The sequence below is a fragment of the Delphinus delphis genome, chromosome 17, assembly GCF_949987515.2.
Source record: "Delphinus delphis chromosome 17, mDelDel1.2, whole genome shotgun sequence".
Classification (NCBI taxonomy): domain Eukaryota; kingdom Metazoa; phylum Chordata; class Mammalia; order Artiodactyla; family Delphinidae; genus Delphinus; species Delphinus delphis.
This window is the reverse complement of record NC_082699.1, coordinates 77365124-77386441: the sequence shown is the minus strand read 5'-3', so window position 1 is coordinate 77386441 and position 21318 is coordinate 77365124. Positions and strand designations below refer to the sequence as shown.

At 49.5% G+C, this 21318-nt stretch overlaps 2 protein-coding genes across 3 annotated transcripts in view; one reads left to right on the top strand and one right to left on the bottom strand.

The window, feature by feature from the left end:
- Positions 1-21318, top strand: part of TRAPPC9 (trafficking protein particle complex subunit 9) — a 507030-nt gene that overhangs the window by 62056 nt on the left and 423656 nt on the right. For both annotated transcript variants that reach the window (XM_069539993.1, XM_059995234.1), the window contains 2 exons: positions 696-912; positions 9257-9400. In XM_069539993.1, coding sequence (XP_069396094.1) covers positions 696-912; positions 9257-9400 — 361 coding nt within the window. The remainder of the gene's footprint in view (positions 1-695; positions 913-9256; positions 9401-21318) is intronic.
- LOC132440399 (protein CEBPZOS-like) lies at positions 12044-12589 on the bottom strand. Its single transcript, XM_060035317.1, has one exon. It carries the CDS (start codon positions 12284-12286, stop codon positions 12044-12046), a length of 243 nt encoding a protein of 80 aa, XP_059891300.1. The 5' UTR covers positions 12287-12589.

The window sequence follows — 21318 nt, the reverse complement described above, 5'->3', positions numbered from 1 at the left end:
CTTTCGTTTTTTTGTTGTTATTGTTGTTGTGTTTAAAAAATTGATTTAGATCCTCGTTTAGAATGAAGCCAAAAGGAAATAAATGTGTACACAGACTATATCGCAGACACGGCTTTTAAAAGTTCTGAGCTGTTACCTAGTAGTTACATTGCTGGCCTGTAGTCGTGATTAAACAGAAGTTGTTATTACTACATCATGGGGTGGTTGGGAAAATACGGTTAGGTTGTAGATGAAAGAAAAATTTTTGTAAGCCATGAAGTCTTAATTTAAGTCCAAGTTAGGTGTGGTTATTATTAACAGTTCTTTGTCTAGTTACCTGGTTACCTGGTTCTATATATTTTGTGTTTTGAGAAGTTAATGTATTTGATGAAAATCCCTGCCCAGATTCCAGTGTCTTTCCCTTTCTCTTTCCCTTCTCTGCATCTTATGTGCTAGGTAGCAAATACCTTTGTTCCAGAGAATATGGGCCTTCTTAGCAAAAGGACAGGGTGAGCTTGGAGAGGTGGGGCTCAGAGAGGGCCTTGGAGCTTCCATGTCGGTGCTTCTCTGGACCCTGCCCTGTCAGTGCACTAGCTCAGCTTCCCTTTTCCTTCACGTCTCATCGAGCCTCCGTTCTATGAAAAAGCTTCTTTGTGTTTCCTTTTGCACGTGTAAGATTCTTTCACATGCTTTTTACTTTCCTCTGTGTGCTTCAGCTCTCCGAGGAGGAGAAGATCCAGCGGTACAGCATCCTCTCTGAGCTCTACGAGTTGATTGGCTTCCACCGCAAATCCGCCTTCTTCAAGCGCGTGGCTGCCATGCAGTGCGTGGCCCCAAGCATCTCAGAGCCTGGCTGGAGGGCCTGCTACAAACTCCTCCTCGAGACGCTTCCTGGCTACAGTCTGTCGCTGGATCCGCAAGACTTCAGCAAAGGTACTAGAGCTGAAAGTTGCTTCAGTCCAATTAATGGTGCGTCCAATTAATGGGCCCTGCTCTGCCTGTCGGACACGATGACTGCTGCTGGCATGCAAAGGTGACTAAGCTCTCCTGCACTTGGGTACTTTTGATAGATCACAACAGAACGTAGCGGTGCTCTGCATGCGGGCTGGCATTCTTAAATCTGCGTGCCGGTTGGAAATCTCCCCTGAGCTCACTGACGTGTGTCCTCCTTGAAACATCTTAAATACCTAATGAATCCTACTTACCTCATGTGATTTAGCCAATTTGCAAAAATCAACCAATCTAGAATAAGTCCTGGGGTATATGTGTACAAGTACAGGTGTGCATTTGGTGATAAATCCTTACCCTGCAATGTTAGTGCAGGGGAGTATGTGTTAAACATAGCTCTGAGTCTCATAACAAGTGCACACAAGTGTGATGCCCAGTGTCAGGCAAAGGGTGATTCGCAGGCGAAAAAAAATGGTTGATGGCCGTTTTAGGCAGGACATGCAGAGCATTTTCCTCCAGCTCACGTCCAGAGCCAGCAGGCCTGGCCTGCTAGACGGGGAGAGAACTGAGGGGCCGTCTACGTTCCTGTCCCACCAGGGCAAAGACAGTCCTCTGGCGCGTGTTTTCTGTGGTCATGTGTGCCGGCCTGAGGGGCCCATGGTCCGAGTGATGAGTCTGTTCTGCTGTTGGGTAGTTCTGATTACTGGGTCTCTCCATGAAAGAATTACGAATCCCCTTCCTGCTTGCCTTACCTCCTGGGGACGGTGTGTCCGCTTTCCGTTTGTGTCCACCTCCTCAGTAATGATTTGTCGCGCTCTTGCCTGGTGCCATGGGATGTGTGAGGTGAGCGAGTGGAGCAGTGGGAAGAGGACAACTCCTGCCCTCCAGCGTACAAACAAGCAGTTCTAGCATGTGTCGACCTTCCAGGTATTTGCAGAGAGCTCTCGGGTCCTTCCAGAGCCTTCCTCTCCTCTGTCTCCGTTGCCTAGGTGGTTCTTGATGAATTACTCTGTCTGGACTTCTCCCCATTCTGACCTTCTCCCCAAAGCATCACTTAACATTTGATAGAATTGTACGCTCAGGATGAATTCTGATTAGCGTAGAGCAAGGAGTTGGCAAACTTTTTCTGTCCAGGGGCCAGGGAGTAAACATTTCCGGCTCTGGGAGCCCTCCGGCCTCTGCTGCAGCCCCTCGGCTCTGCTGCTGAGGTGTGAGAACAGCCAGGGATGAAATGTCCGCCGACAGATCTTTACTTATGGTGCGGGTGGGGCCGGATTCGGTGTGCGGACCGTAGTTTGCCACAGCCCTGGCTCAGAGCACAGCGATATCTGAAATCACTTCGGGGGGCCCAAATTACTTAAAAAATGTTTTCCAGAGTGTTTTCCAAAATCATTTAAAAGGCGGGACCTGGGGTTTGGAAGAGCAGAGGGAGACTGAGTGAGCAGCACGGCAGGTGGCCTTTGAGGAGTGGAGGGAAGCTGAGACAGGACACAGCCCTTCATTAGCCCCCGCCTCCTGTAGAAGCCAGAGACCTGCCGCTGGGGGCTTGGCATGTGAGCACACGTGCTCAGGAGGTGTTGATAGGAGCGGGGCAGCGTCGACTTTGGGCTTTACATGTCCTGCCTCTCTGCAGCCACAGGGGGAGGATTGGTGGGCCCAGTGCTGATAGGAGCGGTCTGCATACTTCTCCTGTTTACGTAGCGTTCCCTTTCTAAAGCCATCTCACATAATAGAGCCTGGTCACATGACCTTGCCTGGTCTTCCTCATCCTGTGCCCTTGCTGTTGATCTTTTTAAAAAGTTAAACAAGGGGCTTGACGTTTGTCTCTGCTGGATAGCATCGGTGATGGGGCTCGTACTGTTGATGGAGTGATTTTGAACCTGAACTCTGTCCCTGTCTTCTGTCCCAGCCGTTGGTGATGGTATTAAGTGCAAGGGGTCAAGGGTAGAACTGGGGACCCTCTCTAGGAGGTCTTGCTATTAGCAAACGTTTCTTGCTTCTTGCTTTGTGCTGGACACCGTGCCACATGTTGAGGGTAAATGCATGGACACTCAGCCACGTCTGAACTCATTCAGTGACAGTTTCTTCCAGATCTTTCACCATCTCACCCAAACAGAAATCACGACACATTGTTTTCATCTGCCATGTCATCTGCTCTTCCTTTCTCTAATTCCTTTTTCCTCTGTGTTCCCCCAAGAGATGGGATGGAATGTAAGGTTTGCTGAGCACTTGTTTCACGACTGGCGCTGTTGGGCGGACTGTGAGTTCTGGGTAAATTAATACTGGCGGCCTGTGATTTCAGCCCCAGTGTCTCTCTTCTGCAGCCAAGAACCTCAGGGCAGTGGCAGTCAGGTGCTTCCCAGAGACCATTTTAATTTCTTCCTGGCATCTCTTGTGGGCCTCTAACTGGCCTCTAAGGGCTGATTCTACTCTCTGGACAGCCTTGCCCCAGCTGTGGTCACAGGACTGTCCTTCGTGTTCTGAAACACCGAGACCATGTGGTGTTTAACTGAAAGTCATCTTGGAGCCTGAGGGCTAAAGGGACTCACAGCCAGAAATGAGAACCTTCTGGTGGGCCCCGTCCCTGCAGATGGGATCCCTTGGCTGGCCTTCTGCGTGACCTGTTTGCCCTGGGCTCCCAGCCTGTCACCTCTTGCGGGGGGCGGGGGGGGGGAGGGTTTGTGCAGTGAGGCCTGAGCATATATGTTTGGAAAAGTCTCACATGATTCTGAGAAGACTGATCTAGCTCCTTCCCCCTCTTTACAGACAGGAAACTGAGATCCAGATCCAGGGGAGGGTGGGCTTCACTTGGTGGTGTTTCTGCTGGGAGCTCTCATTGCTAATGGAGTCAGGACAGGGATCCTGAGAGGGAGGCTGTAGGTCCAGGTGACCCTGGAGGGCAGAGGACAGTAAGGGAAAGAGAGGACAGGTGTGACGCGTGATTCGGGAGGTGCTGGATTTGGGGCGCCAAGGTCAGGCCGAGCCAGGGTGAGGGATTCGGGATGCAGGTCACACTTGCCGTCGCCCTTGCGTCTGGTGTTGCACAGGGAGCTCTCCCGGGACGCAGCCAAGTGAGGAAAGCAGCGAAGAGACCACGGGGCTTGCGGGGGAGCTTGGCTCCCGGAGCCTCACTGGTCTGCGTTTACTTTGCTCGTCTCCACGGAGTGAGCGGCCGCGTTCCGGGGAGGCCCTGTCTGAATTCCCGGGCTCTGTAGCTGCTCTGCAGTCTAGTTGTGAGCAGCCGTCCGCTTCTTGGAGGAGAGGGCAGAGAGTGCAAACCGGACAGCACTCTCAGAGGTGCGCTGCGTGCCTGGGGTCTGCTCTAAGGGTGGAGGTGCCGGGAGCTGAAAGGCTCTTCTGACACAGCTGGCGGCTTCCCTTCTCGTCTCCACTCAGCGCTTAATGGCGGAAGATGAACAACAGCAAAGGAGCCCCTGGGTGTCGCGCGGTGGCACTGGCGCGACAGGGTGTCCACGTGTGTCCACGCGCGAGTCACGGGAAGTGGTTTCACCAGTTCACCCATTTACCTAGGAGCTCGGACGGTGCTTATTCTTCTTCTAAATGTAAATCATGTGATAATGGATTTTATCACGTCCCTCCTACCACCACACTTTCCCCTGTGTGATCTCATTACTATTATTTTTTAAGTAGACTTCATTAGAGCAGTTTTAGGCTCACAGCAAAATTGAGCTTAGCCATTTCCCACATACCCCCGTCCCCCGCATCACCCCCCCCAGCCTCCTTCCTCATCAACATCCCCGCCAGGGTGGTGCATTTGTTACAACGGATGAATCTGCACTGACACAGCGTCACCCAGAATCCATGGTTTACGTTAGGATTTATTCTTGGTGGTGTCCATTCTGTGTTGTTTGTTTGTTTTTCCGTTACCACACTGTCTTGATTTTTGTAGCTTTACAGTACATTTTGAAGTCAGGGATGTCTTCATTTCTTTAAAAAGTTGTCCTTATATTTCCCAGTATTTTAAGTGACAAATATAGAGCAGCTTCCTTGCCTGGTAGGGTCAGTGCCTGAGAGTGTCGCCTGCACGAGGACGCTGTCCTGGGTGTGGGTGAGGCCTGGAACCCAGAGCCTGCTGCCCAGGCCCAGCTGTGTCCTGGCCCAGGGCTGGAGGGTCAGGTGATGGAGCGCCCCGTCTGCTCCACACGGTCTCTCTCCCAGCACACCTTGCACTTGCACTTGCCTTACGCTGCTTGTGGCCTCAGGGAGAACGGTTTCATACGTGTACCATCATTTCTCACGGCTTGGTGAGCGGGTGCAGTGGGCCCTGTACCGCACTTGAGGGAATAGAGGCTTGGGGAGGTTAAATGCTATTCCTCAGGTCGAACAGCTAGTGAGAGGGTGACACCATTACCGACTGGCTGCATGGCCCCCGTCAAGTCTTCTGTCCCTCATCTGTACAGGGAGGTACTTTTACTGTGTCACGGGAAGGTTGTTATAAGGACTGAGTGAGTCAGTCCCCAGAATGTGCTAGGACAGTGCTCAGCAGATACTGTCAGGTGAGGTCTAATTCCATCTGTCCCTCTGAGGCAACGTGGAGGCTGGAATAAAGTGCCCTGCGGGCCAGTGCTTCAGGCCTGGCCCCATTGGGAAGGAGTGCGTGCTGGTGGGATGGCCCCCTGCCTTGGCCCTGGTACCAGTGGTTGAAGTTAAGGGCGAAATAGCTGGACACGCCCTAGAAGCTTTCGGGGTTTACATTTGAAAGGCTGAGAGTTGCTGGTGTGAGAGACGAGATGAGACCTGCAGGCCTGTGGAGGGGACAGTTGAGCGTACAGGCTCCGTTAGGCCGTCTTCGGGACAGATTTCGTGGGGTGAGTTAGTGTCTGGGAAGGGGTTTTTCGAGCGGTCACACTGTTGCTCTGCAGAGAGCTGGGAAGGGGGATTGAGTTTCCATGTGCTTGGGACCGGAATCCCTGTTAGTGTGCTTCTGACAGACTTCTGGAGAGATCGCAGGTGCTTTCCAGTGACCCCTTTTGTATCCCTGGAACATAACTGCAGACTGGCTCCAGAGTAAATGCAAGCCTCCTGGGCTCTATGCAGTTACACTGGGCTGGCCTTAGCCTTTTCTTTCCGTGCTGGGCCAGTTGTGCACACGCCATCCAGGTGTCCACTGCCGGGTCTCCTGCCGGCTATTGCTTCCTCAGGAATGCTCTTCCCTGCCGTTCACCGCTGCACCCCAGGCATCCTTCAGGTCTCCGCTGAGTGTCAGCTCTTCTAGAGGTCCCCCGTTGGCTCTCCACCTAAATGCAGTCCTTTTATTTCTCTCTTTCACGTACTCCTGTTCTTTCTAAACAGCATTTCCCATAATGTGTAAGTACCTTAAAAAAATGGGGCAATGATTTAGCACTTCTCCCCGCCGCCACCAGGCTGTGTGCCCCGTGAGAGCAGAGACCCTGCCTGTCCCTGTGTCCCCCTTGCTGGCACACAGCAGGCGTGCCTGTAAATACGTGTAACGTGTGTCCACACCTGATGAGCAGCTACGTGGCATGTGCTCATTGCCATTTATTGAACAGAGTTTGTTTCTTGATCTTAATTTTTAAATCACATGGATGAAACATGTTTCTTTTGAAAAATGAAACAAATAAGCACACCTCCATGTGATTTGATACTTTTTACTTAGCCTTCTGTTTTGGGAGGGGACATTCACCATCATTTTGTGAAAGAGGTGGGGAGATAAGGTAAGAGATCAAATCAGGTAAAAGTGATAAATGTCAGCTGGCTGTATTTTTTTTTTTTTTTTTTTTTTACGCGGGCCTCTCACTGTTGTGGCCTCTCCCGTTGCGGAGCACAGCCTCCGGACGCGCAGGCTCAGCGGCCATGGCTCACGGGCCCAGCCGCTCCGCGGCATGTGGGATCTTCCCGGACCGGGGCACGAACCCATGTCCCCTGCATCGGCAGGCGGACTCTCAACCACTGCGCCACCAGGGAAGCCCTGGCTGTATTTTTAACAAGAAATAAAAGTTACTTTAAACCCCATCTCCACTGTTGCTCTGGACTACTTTCAACATTTCTCAGAGAATTAAGTGGAATTCTACTAAATCCCCGTACCTGTGAATAAAAGGGAAATTGTCTGTATTCTCAGGACCTGAAATGTATTTCTCTCTGTTTCTGGAAGTGAACATTTTCCCTAGCTGGTTATGGAAAGTCGAGGTAGGAGCACAGAAGTACACTGTGTGTATTTGCTAGCGTAACGGGCTGCTTATCATCACTTTAATCTTACTTGTGTCCCTATATATGAAGATTTTTTTATCATACCTTTTGCTTAGCCTTTTTCTGAATGAGAGATTAAATTTTCGCCAGGAACTCTTATGAAGGAGAGTGGTAAGGCACGTAAGTTTGGTAGAAGGCAGTCGTTGAGGTAATACACTCTCACATTGCTGAACTTTCTGAATACAAGAGTGTTGAAAATTTTATCACCGGCTCATATACTGCAAATCTGTCTTAAGAATAAAAAGATTCAGATTTTATAGGACGAGCAGTTTGAATCGCATAGAAATTATGATTTGTACACTATTTGGTGTTAAGAAAATTTATACTCAGTCTTACCGTAATTGCCTGTGGTAGGAACTGGATCCTTATCTATTAAAAAAAAATCTGCAGAGTGATATGTGCCGCATTCTTGGTATGGTGGGGTGCAAATTAGTTAGGTCAGGTCATTTAGAATTCTGGGCTAGGTTAGTCATGACGTTGATTTCAGCCTTATCATCCTTTTCAGAATCTCTTATTTTGTTTTGGCCTTTGGTCTTTTGACATCGTGGAAATACTGCAGGGACTTGTCATTCCTTCCTCTCCTGTCATTGTATGAAAAGATTTCTGTAAGATAAAACTGGTAGGATATCAAGGTTTTTGTGTGTGGGTAGGTTTGGTCAGCTCTAAGAATTTCAATTCATAATTATTAGTAATTGTTATTCAGTTAACAGTTTAAAAATTACTATGAAATAATTTAAATATACACAAATCAGAGAGAATAGTACAATAGCCCATCACCCAGATGAAGTAATTAATAAGATTTTGCCATATCTGGCTTTATTCAGACCTTCCTTTTTCTTTTATTTGTTCTTTGTTGAAATATTTTACAGCAAATCCCAGAAATCATGTCATTTTACCCTATATGCTTAAGTAGGCATGTCTGAAAAATAGGGGCTTTTTCTTTCATCATGCTTTCAACTTGACCCACGAGCCTGTTAAGGACCAGCTCTGTATTAGGCATCTTACTAGGCAGTAAGGACATTTGGTGAATAAGATACCATCCTGGCTCCCAAGGAAATTAAGGACTGATGGAAGAAACAAAGACACAAGCTTACAGGTGCCTCACTGTATGTGCCAGATAACGCCTATGGGACAAGATTTGTGCAGGATTCAGTGGAAGTTCACAAAAGGGACTTGCCAGCCTTGTAGGGTAGGCAGTGGGAGAGGTCTCATCAGTAGACCTATGAGAGGAGGAATGCTTTGGTCAGAGTCTTAAATCCTTTCCCCCAACCTTTCAACCAACCCCCCGGGGCCCCTGGGCACACAGCACTGGGTGGTAACTGTTTTTGAGCCCTGTTTCCACATCTTCATGAATTTTAAGGTGGAAAATATTTAAAAGCAGTAACTGTTGCCAAAAGGGACTTGGAATAAACAACTCTAAAATCCTGTGATCTTAAAAAAATACTTTTCGATGGCTGTGCAACCGATTTCCTCCACCTCTAATTTCAGACACGCTGAGTTGTTTTGGAGGGAGCAGCCACAGTTTTGTTGGTAACCTTTTTTCTACCTTAGCTTTCTGCTTTTCTGTTCTTATACTTCAGAGAAATGCTGTGCTTTTTAATTTTATGGCCTTGGTTGTTGATAATGAAGGCTCATCAAATAGTATTTTCTTGAAAAAAAAAGAAGTATGCTGTAATTCAAATACATGCCACTGAAAACATAATATTTTGTCATAACCTTATTATAAGTATTTCAAAGTGGGTTATTTTAAAAATTGTGTCTTTGCAGAAGAGAGAGAATATTGGGTTGGCCAAAAAGTTCGTTTGGGTTTTTCTCTAACATCTTGTGGAAAAACCCGAACGAACTTTTTGGCCAACCCCATATAAGATAAAGCATTTTTTAAAAACCCAAAAAACCATGTGAACAGGCGCATCATGTGAGTGTGCTTCTCCAGGATAAACACAGGGGAAATGCTTTGGTTGCGCTTTGAGCGTGGTGGTTGAGGCGTTATCTTGAAATCACGAGTTTTACACATTAGACATGGCTCCAGCGGGCTCACGTGTCGGCCCTGTTGCCAGTGCGCCCCTGAAGCCCTGCTCTGATGCTCTGTCTTCTGTCGCAGGCACGCACCGAGGCTGGGCTGCCGTCCAGATGCGTCTGCTTCACGAGCTGGTCTACGCGTCCCGGAGGATGGGGAACCCTGCTCTCTCTGTCAGGCACTTGTCCTTCCTGCTACAGACCATGCTGGATTTCTTGTCAGATCAAGGTGAGTGGATTCAAACTCCAGTTTTCTCCCAGGAAAGATGAATGAGTGCACTCCTGGTGCTGGCCCCCGTCAACACCGGCCCAGGATCGGGTGGGTGATGTCCTCCGTGCCCTCACCTCCCTGGGCCCCTCTCAACACACACTACTGGCCCTTCTCGCTGCTCTCAGCCTCCGGCATGGGCTCCCCTTGCCTTTGCCTACGTTTTATAAAATGTAAGTGTCAACGTGTAACACTTACATGCAGAAGTGCACGGTTCACAAGCACACTGCTCAGTGAGTTTTCACGAAGTGACCACGTGGTACCCAGCACCCAGATCGGACACAAGACCAGAACCCCAAACACCTCTGTGCCCCTTTTGGTCACTGCTCCCCTCGCGGGCAGCATCTGTCTTGACTTTCTGAGGGATCGTGCATGTCTTTGCCCACACATCAGGGCAGCTTTCTTCTAGGTCCTTGCCTCCGTCACCTTCTCTTCTCACACAGTTCCTGGGTGTCAGTGTTTTTGGGTTTCAGTCACAATCCGTTTATCTCCAGCCCAGCCCCCACCCTGAGCCCCAGGTGTTCTCCTGCTGCCTGGGTGCCGCACAGGCCCTTGGAAATCAGCCCTCCGCTGCCTGTGCCCCGGCGCCCTGTCTGCCTGTCCCTCCCGCCGGGTTAGCATGTGCTGTGGGTCCCCTGGGAAGCACTCTTGGATGTGATGCAAGTGCGGGGCGTTTATTAGAAGTGCTCTTGGGATCGACACCCACTGAGGGGAAGAGAAGGAGGCAGGTCTGGTTGGGCAGAGGGAAGCTGGGCCTCGGGGCAGAATCTGCAGGGGCCTGGGCAGCCCCCGGGAGCTCCGGGCTGGGGTGACCCTGGAGCCGTCCTGCATCATCCCGCAGGCCGGCCTTCTGCCCCCTCACCGAAAGGTCGTACAGGTTCTCGTGGCGAGGTCCCTGTCTCCCTGTGGAGGGCACTGTCTGGAGAGGACACCGCCCAGAGCCTTGGGGGTGAGGCCTCAGCGGGGCCTCTGGCACTGGGATGGCCGCGCTGTGTGGAGAGGAGCTGGGTCTCTGTAATCACACACCCAGAGGCTGACGCAGCTGCTCCCAGGGAGGGGAGCACATCCCTTCCCTGAGCTGCTTCCACCTCCCCCTGCCTCACCTGCCTCGTCCTGGACTTTTTTCTCGCAAATACACATCTTCTTCCCGCAGCGGGCCTTTGCCCTCACCCCTTGCCTGCACCTTGTCAGCCATCTCCCCTGGGTCTGCACTTCCTCTAGGCTGCCTGTCACAAGTCCCAGGGGACCCGTCGTCCTCCTGCTGTTCGGTCTCTCCCCTCACGCACTTCTGACGTTGCACCGACAGAGCTGGTGCCTGTTTAGTCGGCCCGTCTTCCCTGCAGAAGCCCCAGGAGAGAAGGAACTTGGTGGTTATTTAAGGTCATATTAATTAGTGATCCGAAGACGCTGGGTCTAGAAGGAGAGAAACTTGGGATATTTGACCCTGTTGAACAAACCGCTGCCTCATAAGGGCCTGTGTGTAATGGTATTTGGTTAATTGGAGTCTTCTGAGAAGAGGACTGAAGTCAGGAGGACCAAGGGTTCCCTCCACTCACCCCAACCTCTAATTACCATAACCTCAGATCAGTAATTAAGTTCTTCCTGGGCCTTCATTTTCTCATTTGTACAACTAGGATATTACAGATTGTGTGGCAGCTTGTTATTATTTTAATGATAGTATTTTAATTGATTGGGTGACCTTTCTCCTGGGGAGCTCATGGTACCATTCACAGTTGATAACTAACATTTCTAAATATGACCGCATTGAAATGAAATACGGAAGAGAGGAGTAACCTTCTCCTTGGACGGGAACCCGTCTGGGTGTTTGCAGAGGGAGGCAGCACAGTCTGGGGGTTCTTGCCTGCCCCTCCTCATAGGTCCCCCCCGCCTGGTGTGTGCCAGTGCGCGGGAACTCACAAGATGGGTTCTGGGGCCAATTGTTTTTTGTTTTTTTTTATGACGAATTTTATTCCAAAGTGGCTCTAGTAGTATCAGAGACATTGATGTAGGGTTTAAATATTGTTTCAGGTAAAGTGACAATGGATAAAAGCAGTATTTCTAGTTAATATGTTTTTAGATAATGGGATTTTAAATGTGTGAGTTAAAAATGTAATAAATATTAATGAACTTATTTACAAAACAGAAACAGACTCATAGACAATAGAAAACTAACCTACGGTTACCAAAAGGGAGAGGAGAGGGGAATAAATTAGATAGACAACAATGTCCCACTGTATAGCGCAGGGCACTATATACTCAATATCTTGTAATAAACTATAATGGAAAAGAAATGTAATAAATATTAAAAATAGGTGTTTTACTATTTTATCTACTTTGAAAGATTTATCAATTCAGAATTATAGGGGAGATTTTTTTTTTAAAGGAGAACTACTTTATTTTGAGTAATAAACAAAACTGCATTTATAACATAATAAACAAACCTTCCTTCAATTTCTTCACAGTTAGTCCAAAGAATAAAACCTCTGACTTAATGAGAATTTACATTTAACCTTACATATTCTAAAATCCATCCATGTCAACTTTGGAATTTTAGTCTTGCCTGATACTATGAAATAGGGCAAACCTTGATCAATGGGCAAATTCCTAATTTTTGCCGTTCAGCCACTTTTCTGGATCTTGCTCTCTGATTCTGTACATTCCAGAGTGTTCGGTGGATTTGTAATGAACTTCCAAGATGAAGGGGAATTTCTTGCTCATTGTTTGCCTGAAACCTTGGCTTGTGTTCATCTTTTTAAACAAAAAATATGCTCCAAAAATGCCCACAAGTTCAGCTAGTAAAACTCCTTTAAACATCTTCTTTGCCAGTGGATCCAGAGTACAGGCCATCCTGAGGCACGTACTCACGGGGCTGCTGGGACCAACTGTTTACATGAAAAGAATAGGGTGTGGGGAGGATGCCACGGTTAAGCCTATAGAGGAGTCCATAGTAAATGATGGATATGGGAGCATCATGGGGGAATTGACAGTTCTTTTCAGAGGTGGAAGAATGGTTTGGGTAATGTTCCATGAAGGAGGTGACCTTGACCTTGAAGAACAAATTGGTGTTTGCCAGACAAGACTGAGCAGAAGGAATAGCTTCAGGTAGGAGGACTTTCTCCAGTTCTGGTGGAATTAAGAGGGTTTGGTTTATGTGGGGAATGTTAGATACAGTGATTTGTGTGATTCTGTTGTCTGGGATTTTGGGAAGGAAAGTGGATGATCAACAGTAGTGCAATACGATCCTGCAGTTCCACTCCTAGGTATGTACTCAAGAGGTTTGAAGACATACACCCACATAAAAACTTGCACATGAGTGTTCCTAGTGGCATCACGCATAATAGCCAAAAAGTGAAAGCGGCATCCATCAATGTCCATTCACTGATGGATGGATAAAGAAAGTGTGGCGTGTCCACCTGGATTTCTCATTCTCTTCCTCTCCCTCATCCCTTCTTCCTTTCCACTTTCCTTCCTTCTTTTGGCTAACATTTGTTCATCCTTCAGATCTCAGTGTAGATAACCACTTCTGTTGTTTTCTACAAAGCCTTTCTTGGTCCCTCAAGACTACCTTGTGTTCCTTTGGAACATTCCCACTGGAGTATGTGCTTACCCATCGAGCACTTTCACCCACTATATTTCGATCGCTCAATTGATTGACAGGCTCCGCACTCAGGCTGCAAGCTCTCTGAAGGTGTCTGTCTGACTTGTTGTTTTTCTTGTCCCTGTCACCTAGTGGCTTGTGCTGGCATCCACATAGGGCTGAACGCATTAATAATAAATGCTTTTCCTTTTTTAAAAGTAACTTTATTGAGATTTAGTTCTCAGACCACAGTTTAAAATGTGTCCTTCAGTTTTTTAGTGTATTCACAGATATGTGCACCTGTTAACCACAGTCAATTTAAAACATGCATCACTTTGAAAAGAAACCCTATTAGTGGCTAGTTAAAGCCACTGTGGCTGGTTAGTGGCACACTTCAGTACTCACATCCTGTTGAATGCATTAATAATAAATACTCTTTCTTTTTTTGGTTTATTTTCACTGTTACTGGGAAGGCTATGGTGAGCCTCTTCAGCGCTTTGGCTTTTCGAGCAGGAGAGAGATTTTGTCAGGAGAGGGATTACTGGGTCAGCCATTCTGAACACTTTTATTGCTGTTGAGACATATTGGAAATTGCCTTCTGAAAGGATTGTTCTAATTATACCTCTGGCAGCAGTGCTGCTCATTCAGTATGTAGAAAACGTTGCCTTATTGTTTTAATTTGTATTTTCTGGGTAAGTTGCAAGTTTGGATATTTGTTCTGTGTTCCTGTTTACTAATTGTATCTCTTTTATGTGAGACTCTTTTACAGTCTTCTGACTGTTTCCCTGTAGCTTGTCTCATTTGTTTCTCATTTCTTGGGAGGCAGATAGCATCAGGCCACTGTGCTGAGGTCTGTCACGCTTTGAGATGCTAATGAAGTCCTTTGCCCAAAGTCCGTCAGTTACTATGAGAGATACTCATACTATGAAATGTATCTTGTGCCCGTAACATACCTGGATGGTGTACAGCGGGTTGAAAGAGTTAAGACACCTCCTGAAAGTGCTTCACTTGTTTTTGAACTAAAGCTGAAAGTAGCAGGAAAATCTGTTTTAAACATTTTATGATAGATCTCTTTAGCATAATACGAAACTTGAAACTGTTGCTGGAACTCTGAGAAATACATTTAACATTACAGAGGATTAGCTCAGACCAACATATGTGAATTTAACAGAGTATGAAGCGCTCTACATTTGACCCACATTGGCCATCCTTTGGTTTCTTGAATATGTCAGGATTTTTGCTTTTTGGTGTTTTCTTGTCTCAGGACGTCGGCTACACTCTTGCCAGCCGTCCCGCCTTCAGCTCTGGGGTGGGTTTGTGCAGGTGGCCTCCCCATCCCCGCCCTCACAGCGTCTTCTGGTCATGTCCCGACTTTTCTTCAGGGCGGGCAGTTTTTATGGCTGACCCTCCACTTCCTCTCTTGATAAATCCCCCTCTAAGAGAGTCGGGCCCCTCAGGGACAGCAAGACTAAGTTATGGGACGAGGGGCCGAGCTGCCTGGGAAGAGAGGGGTTTCCTCTTTTCTGCCGGGAGAAGCGTGAAGCCCCAGGAACTGCTGGTGACCACACTGTGTCGTGTGGAGAAGAGTCTAGGAGTGGAGCGGACTCTTCCTTGTGTGGTCTTCTCCGTCCCAGCAAGCACACCGTAATCCAATCCCTAGAGCCCTAGGGCCTCCCTAACTAGAACGTGCTTTCTAAGAAAGCAGTGACTCTGCTTGGATCACTGTACCTTTTTCTTTTTTTTGCTGTACGCGGGCCTCTCACTGTTGTGGCTTCTCCCATTGCGGAACACAGGCTCCAGACGCACAGGCTCAGCGGCCATGGCTCACGGGCCCAGCCGCTCCGCGGCACGTGGGATCCTCCCGGACCGGGGCACGAACCCGTGTCCCCTGCATCGGCAGGCGGACTCTCAACCACTGCGCCACCAGGGAAGCCCCTCACTGTACCTTTGTAGCATCTAAAATAGTCGTAGGTGTGCCGGAAATATTTGTGGAATGAGTGAGTGATGGTGGCAGTGATCAGTGACCGCTCAGGAAGTACTCTGGGAGGGGGGTTTTGGAGGGGACGTTGGAGTGCAGTGCTAGGACACTTGCTTTGAAGGTGCATTTAAGTAACATTTTACCATGGTGTTTGTTCATACTTTAAAAGTGATGTGGAATGGCTGATAGGAATTATGAGGTGATTGATCCCTCCTGCTCACCCACCCGTCACTCCTTGTCGGAACCTCTGGCCAGATGATTTACTTGCATGGATTTAGGGTTAAGGAAAACCCAGAAGAAGGAAGAGATGGAGTCTCCCCGGGAGGGCTGAAGAAGCGCTCATCAGGAGGCAGCAGGTGCTTGAGATGGGCCCTGGAGAGTGAGCAGGTACTCAGCAGGTGTGTGGGACACAGGTGAGGGGGAGGTGAAGGGAAGGAGTGTTTAGGGCAGGGCTTGCATGAATGAAAGAGAAGGTGCCGCTGTGCTTGGGCTGAGGGATGCGGCTCAGTCCAGACCTGGGTCTTCTGCTGCTTCGGGCGTGGCAGTGCCTGTCAGGTAACGCGTCTCATCCGTAAAGTGGGAATGGATGCCCGGAGGACGGCGTCCTGGCGTTCCTCCCCGGCACCCCTGCGTTGCCGGGCTGCCCGGCTGCAGAAGGCCACAGCCGCGTGAGGCCCGTTGCAGGGGTGAACACGGAGGTCCTGCCTGGTGAAGTGGCCCGTCCCAGCCCCACAGCCAGTGGCAGAACGAGCCTGGACCCTTAGCCTCTCAGCTCCTAATATGGGGGAAGGGGAGCCACTTGCCCTGACCCCTCTTGACAGAGACGTTTTCGTTTAACTGCCAAATGACTGCCTGCTTCCACGCGGCGTTCGAGCTGCTGATGGCAAATGCGTTCCGGCGCAGTGCTGCTGCCCCCTGGCAGTGGGATGGTGATATGTGTGTATTTCATCAGAGGGAAAAACACTCGCTGAGCTTGGAAACAGCTTCCAGGCAGCCTTTGGTGCACAGAGGACCTTGTTTATGGAAAAGGAAGAATTACCGCTTTGAAAACAATGACAAAGCTGTGAAAACTGCAGTTCAGTTAGGGTTCTGAACGCACGCATGCATACGTAGTACACGCGTACCATTAAAGAGAAATTGTCCCGACACTTGTTAACATGGCAAGGAAGACTGTTCCAGACAGTTGCAGTAGGGTCAGCTCTGTTGCAGTAGGGGAGAGAGACTGGGCTCCCTCCGAATACAAGGACAAGTGGGGATTCAGAGCCAACAGCAAAGGGAGTGGGGAGTGGACAGAAAATTACTCAGAGGGACGTCGGGCTGGGGGATTCTGGCGCAGTTGGCCTAACAGGATTCTCGCTGAAGGCAAGCCAAGGACTTAGACGTCGGGGGGTGGGGTGGGGTGGTGTGAGGAACTTGATCAGATATTGAGGGTGATCGGATATCAAGGGTGGGGGGACTCTCGCTCACCTAATTAAGTGGGATCCTTGCTACAGCTGGACAAGGCGGGGCGAGGACAGGGCCTAGTCAGAAGTAGGGCACTGAGCAGCCTGCATCAGGGAGAGGTTCTCTGTCATTACGCACACAGGTACATACATGCACGCGTGCTGTATGACCGGGGTTTGACTGTACGCAGTGTGGGAGCTGGCTGCATGGTATGTGGAGCAGTTGCTTCTGTGTACGCTGCCGGATCCTGAAGCCCTCAGGCAGGCAGTCGGAGAGGCGGTTGGGAAGGGGAGGTGGGTGGGAAGTAAGCACAGACGAGCAGGAACTTGTGAGGCTGAGCTGGACCCCACCCCACGGGGATGGACAGGAACCGTGCTGGTTTCTCAGCACCTCCCAGCCCCCAGCTTCGATGATGGGAGCCCCTGGAGGAGCGGCCACCTGGCCCAGGAGCTGGAGAAGCTGAAGCAGAGGGCCTGGGGGGGGCTAGAGGAGCTGGGGGAGGGATGCTGCCTCCACCCCCCACCCCAGCAGTGTCGGTGGGCGTGCCTGTGCCTTCCAGGTCCCCATGCACGCTGGCTCAGAGTATGCAGGGAAGGGGCTTCTGGGAAGTGTGGATTCAGCTTAGCTAAACGCACACACTGGTGAAGATTTGACTTCGTGGTTTGAAGTGCACGTCCCCTTTCAGGAAGCGGGAGATGAGTTCCCATTGAGAAAAAGCATTCCTATTTTACTTTTGCTTTCCTTGCTATCATAGTTGACATTTTACTTCTTGTTTTAGTACCGGGAACAACTTTTTGTTTTGATTTCTCTTTGATGAGCCCGTAGTTATACATTTAGATGGGCTAGACAGGAATAATTCCTCCGTTTCCTCCCCCGCTTCTTCCTTCTCTCTTTGAAAACTGTTCATCTGAGATTACGTGATGCTTTTTGAACGAGAGTGGATTGTACTGTGAAGAGAATAAGAAAAAATAGGATTGCCAATTCCTTTAAAAATTTTGGTTTTTACATGTGAAGTAGATAGGTTTTTGAGTTGTGAGTGCAATTGCAGTAGACCCGTAAGGCTCCTGAAGGTGTATTTTAAGGGTTCTAGGAATACTGTGCAGACGATGAAGGACAGGGGAGGGGTAAACGACGGCATTGGGGAGCTCTCCTTATCTCCTTTCTGGAAGTGTTTATTGATCATCTCCGTGACTTGGACACGATGCTGGGTCCATGCAGTACCAGAGGTGACTTTTGGGTTGAGCTGGAGGCCGAGGGACAGCGGCGGCAAGGCTGTGGGGCGGGGCATTGCGGCAGCTGTGCTGGCGGGAGCGAGGTGCGAGGAGTTACGAATGCTCCCGGCGTCTTTTGGCCGAGCAGTGTTTAGTGTAACAGGATGCCTGCAAAACGTGGGGCTAAGGGATGGCGGGAGATGCAGCCAACAAGGGAGACTGGGTGGGGTGAGGAGGCCCTTGGTGCCAGTCCTGTGGGCGGGGTAAAGGGAGGCTTATCTGCACGGTTGTCACACGTCACCTCCTTCTTCATCTAGGGGAAGGAAAGAAGGAGGGACAGAGGATGGAGGGGTTTCGGGAGGAACTGGAGAAGCTGGGTCGGGTATTTTGGACTCAGAAACCAGCTAAAATGGAAGAAGCCAAAGCTTGTTACCTTCCACCCCAATCCCTAACCCTCACCTAAAACAACCTGCAGGGAGTTTTAGGTTTGGGGGGTTCCTTAAGTAGAATGGTAAATTTATGTTCGCTACCATCTACGTTTTATCTCTGAGCATCATTTTTGGAGGGGGGGAGACCCTGGGTTCAAATGCCGGGATTATCACTTGCTGCTTTTGTTTCCTTTACACTCCCAGCCCCTTCGAGTCCCTTTGGGTTGTCCCTTTGAGTCTGCGCCTCCGCCAGGTGTGCCCAGTGCCCCTGGGCTTCAGCTGCTACCTACTTCGTCTCCCGGAGCACCCTTCATCACTCAGCCTCTGCATCTCGACCTTATCCGAGGTCCAGGCCTGCAGGTCGCCCATCGCCTTCAGACTCCTCTCTGTTGGCGTCTGTACTTCCAATCAGGGCTCGTTTCCCATCCCTTCCTGCTCTCATGACCTTCCGCTGTGACCTCAGGAACTCATGGTCTGTCATAGCAAAGGCCCCTGTTTCATCTCAGCCTCTTTTTTCCCCTGAATGTTCCATTAACCTTGTACTAAGGTAGTGACTCTTTACCACAGAGTTTGCAAATGTGTGGGAATGTTTCTGGTAGAACCTGGACCAAGGGCTGTCATTTGTGTTTCGCAAGAAGGAACGAGGCCGCTAACTGCAGGTCTAACGCAGGTGAATAAAGCACAGAAAGCGCCGTCCTGCTCAGGATGCCGGGGGTGCTCCCCCGGAGCCACAGTGGGAGGGGCCCGCTCATTCCCCTAGGTGCTGCTTCCCCGGCCACCCCTCAAGATGCTGCTGTTTTCTCCTGCTGCACCCCAAGTGCCTTGGGGCCTAGAGGTGGCAGAGAAGTCCTTCCCTATTGCTACTTCCAGGCAGTCCTCCTTGGAACCCCCAGCTCCTCACAGCAGGTGTGCTTCTCCTTTGGCTGTGGCCACTGACGCGCTCTGGTCACTTCTCCCCGCTCCTGGCTCACCCTGTCCTGCAGCGCCGCCACTGTCTGTGTCCTGGTGGCTTCATCATCCACTTTGAGGGTCCAGTCAACACCATCCTTATCTTCTCCGTCTGTTTCCTCCTGGTGAACTCACAGGCCCACGTCTCCAAGAACTCTCTGCACACATGGCTCTTGTATTTATTTCTTACACGGAGCTCCAGACCGGAACGCCTGACTGCCTACGCATCCTTCCCTGCCCCGTCTCAGCACGTGGTACCACTCTCCGTCCAGCTGCTCAGACCACAGACGGTGAAGTCAGTCTCCATCCCCTTTCCCCCCATCAGACCCCATATCTAAGTCCTCCTCAGGCAGTCCTCCGGGTTTTACCTCCCAAACATCCCCATCCAGCCCCTTCTCCCCACCTCTGCGCTTAGAGGGGCAGCCTGAAACCACCCCCGCCCCCATCACTCAGCTGGGTGTGGATTTGGTTCTTTGGTTCAAATAAGGCTTAGCCCTGGGGGAAATACATTTTGAAAGCAAGTAACGCTCAGCCCACAGTTAACTCAGAATTTACAGGCCCAGTTCCAGAGCCCCGTCCTGGACCCAAGAACTTGCATTTCACAAGGACCTGGGGAGGCCAGTGCAGGAGGTGTGCTCCGTGGGCTGAGAAACGGGCTTTGATAAGAACAAGTTGTTGGTGGGGAGTTTTTCACTGGGGCCATTTCAGGGTCTTTGCCTCTTTCTGGAAAGCAGCCTCCCTTCTTCCCCTCTGTAGCCACCATTCACTGGGTTTGGAGTAAAATGCATAGAGTCACCGCTGCGGCCCTGGCTGCGCTCAGAGGGGTTCCTGCCTTCTTTAGTGCCCCTGCTCGTGGGTAGCAGATCCGTGAGTTGTGGGCCAGTGAGATTTCTTATGGATTCTACAGTTATTCATGTGAAAGCTCACGTAAAGCGATACAAGTTATGTCACATTTAGTTAGAGATGTGCTGTCACGTTTTTATTGGAAAGAAGGACCCTGAGGCTGACGTGGAATCTGAGGGTGCTGATGCCCTGTGTATCAGCCCGACAGCCACCTATGAGGGCGTTGAGGTGGTGACACAGGGCGGCACAGCGTCGGGCGCAGGACGGACTGGACAGATGGACACACCTCCTTCGCGTGCCCCACCGCCCTGCACTTTCACTTACCGTAGTTCTAGACTATTGTGAATTAAAATTACTTTTCTGGCCATCTTTTATAATCCTGGGTTTTAAAATATCTGTTCTTCACATTTTTTTGAATTTCAGTAAATTGTAAAATGGCATTGAAAATAAGAATGCATTATTTTACTAGATTTTGGTATCAGACATCATGGGTAAAATAACATGGCTATAAAAATTGAAAGTCTCCTACAATATGGACCAACTTGAAAATATGCAGGGTTTGGGTTTAAAGCCCTGTGTGTTGTGTCTTGTTCCCGCTATGAAGAACATACAGGCCTAGATTTGAACTTTTGTCCTTTGGCTTCATAGCAAAGCATAAAGAGCTGCAGCATGAATCCTGCCCAAAGATGAAGGCCATAGTTTTTTTTTTTTTTTTTTTTTTTTTTTGCTGTATGCGGGCCTCTCACTGTTGTGGCCTCTCCCATTGCGGAGCACAGGCTCCGGACGCTCAGGCTCAGCGGCCATTTCTCACGGGCCCAGCTGCTCCGTGGCATGTGGGATCTTCCCGGACTGGGGCACGAACCCGTGTCCCCTGCATCAGCAGGTGGACTCTCCAACCACTGCACCACCAGGGAAGCCCAAGGCCATAGTTTTTATATTGTGAAGGCATATGTATTATTCTGCTTCTTGCTTTCCATTCCAGACATGCTCTTTCCCCATTGCATTTTATCCCCAGGTGGTATACGTTGTTTCTTCTGGAGTTTTGAGTTAATATGTTCCATTTTTCACCTGGGTGGAGGAGGAGGCGGTCTGAGCACATGAATTGTTACCTTGCAGAGTCCTGGTGGGAGCTCTTCAGTAAAGAGCTGTCATTTGTCTCTGTCGCAATTTATACAGTCCCTTTTGTTTGTTCAGAAATAGAAGAGGTTGAACAAAAACCCAGCAGAAATGAAGGGAAGCTTTTGACTTCCTTTAAGTTGTGTGTTGACGAGATAAATGCTGTGTAGGGCAACATAATAAGTACCTGCTAATAAAATGCATTCTCAGTAGAGCAACCACACACGTAAAATAATGAGGTGAAGAAAAACTATCAGTATGTCAAAATCCCCAGTATATTAACTGCATTTACTAGTTATGGGAAAATACTAATTTGCCAAGTCGTAGGTGAGCCA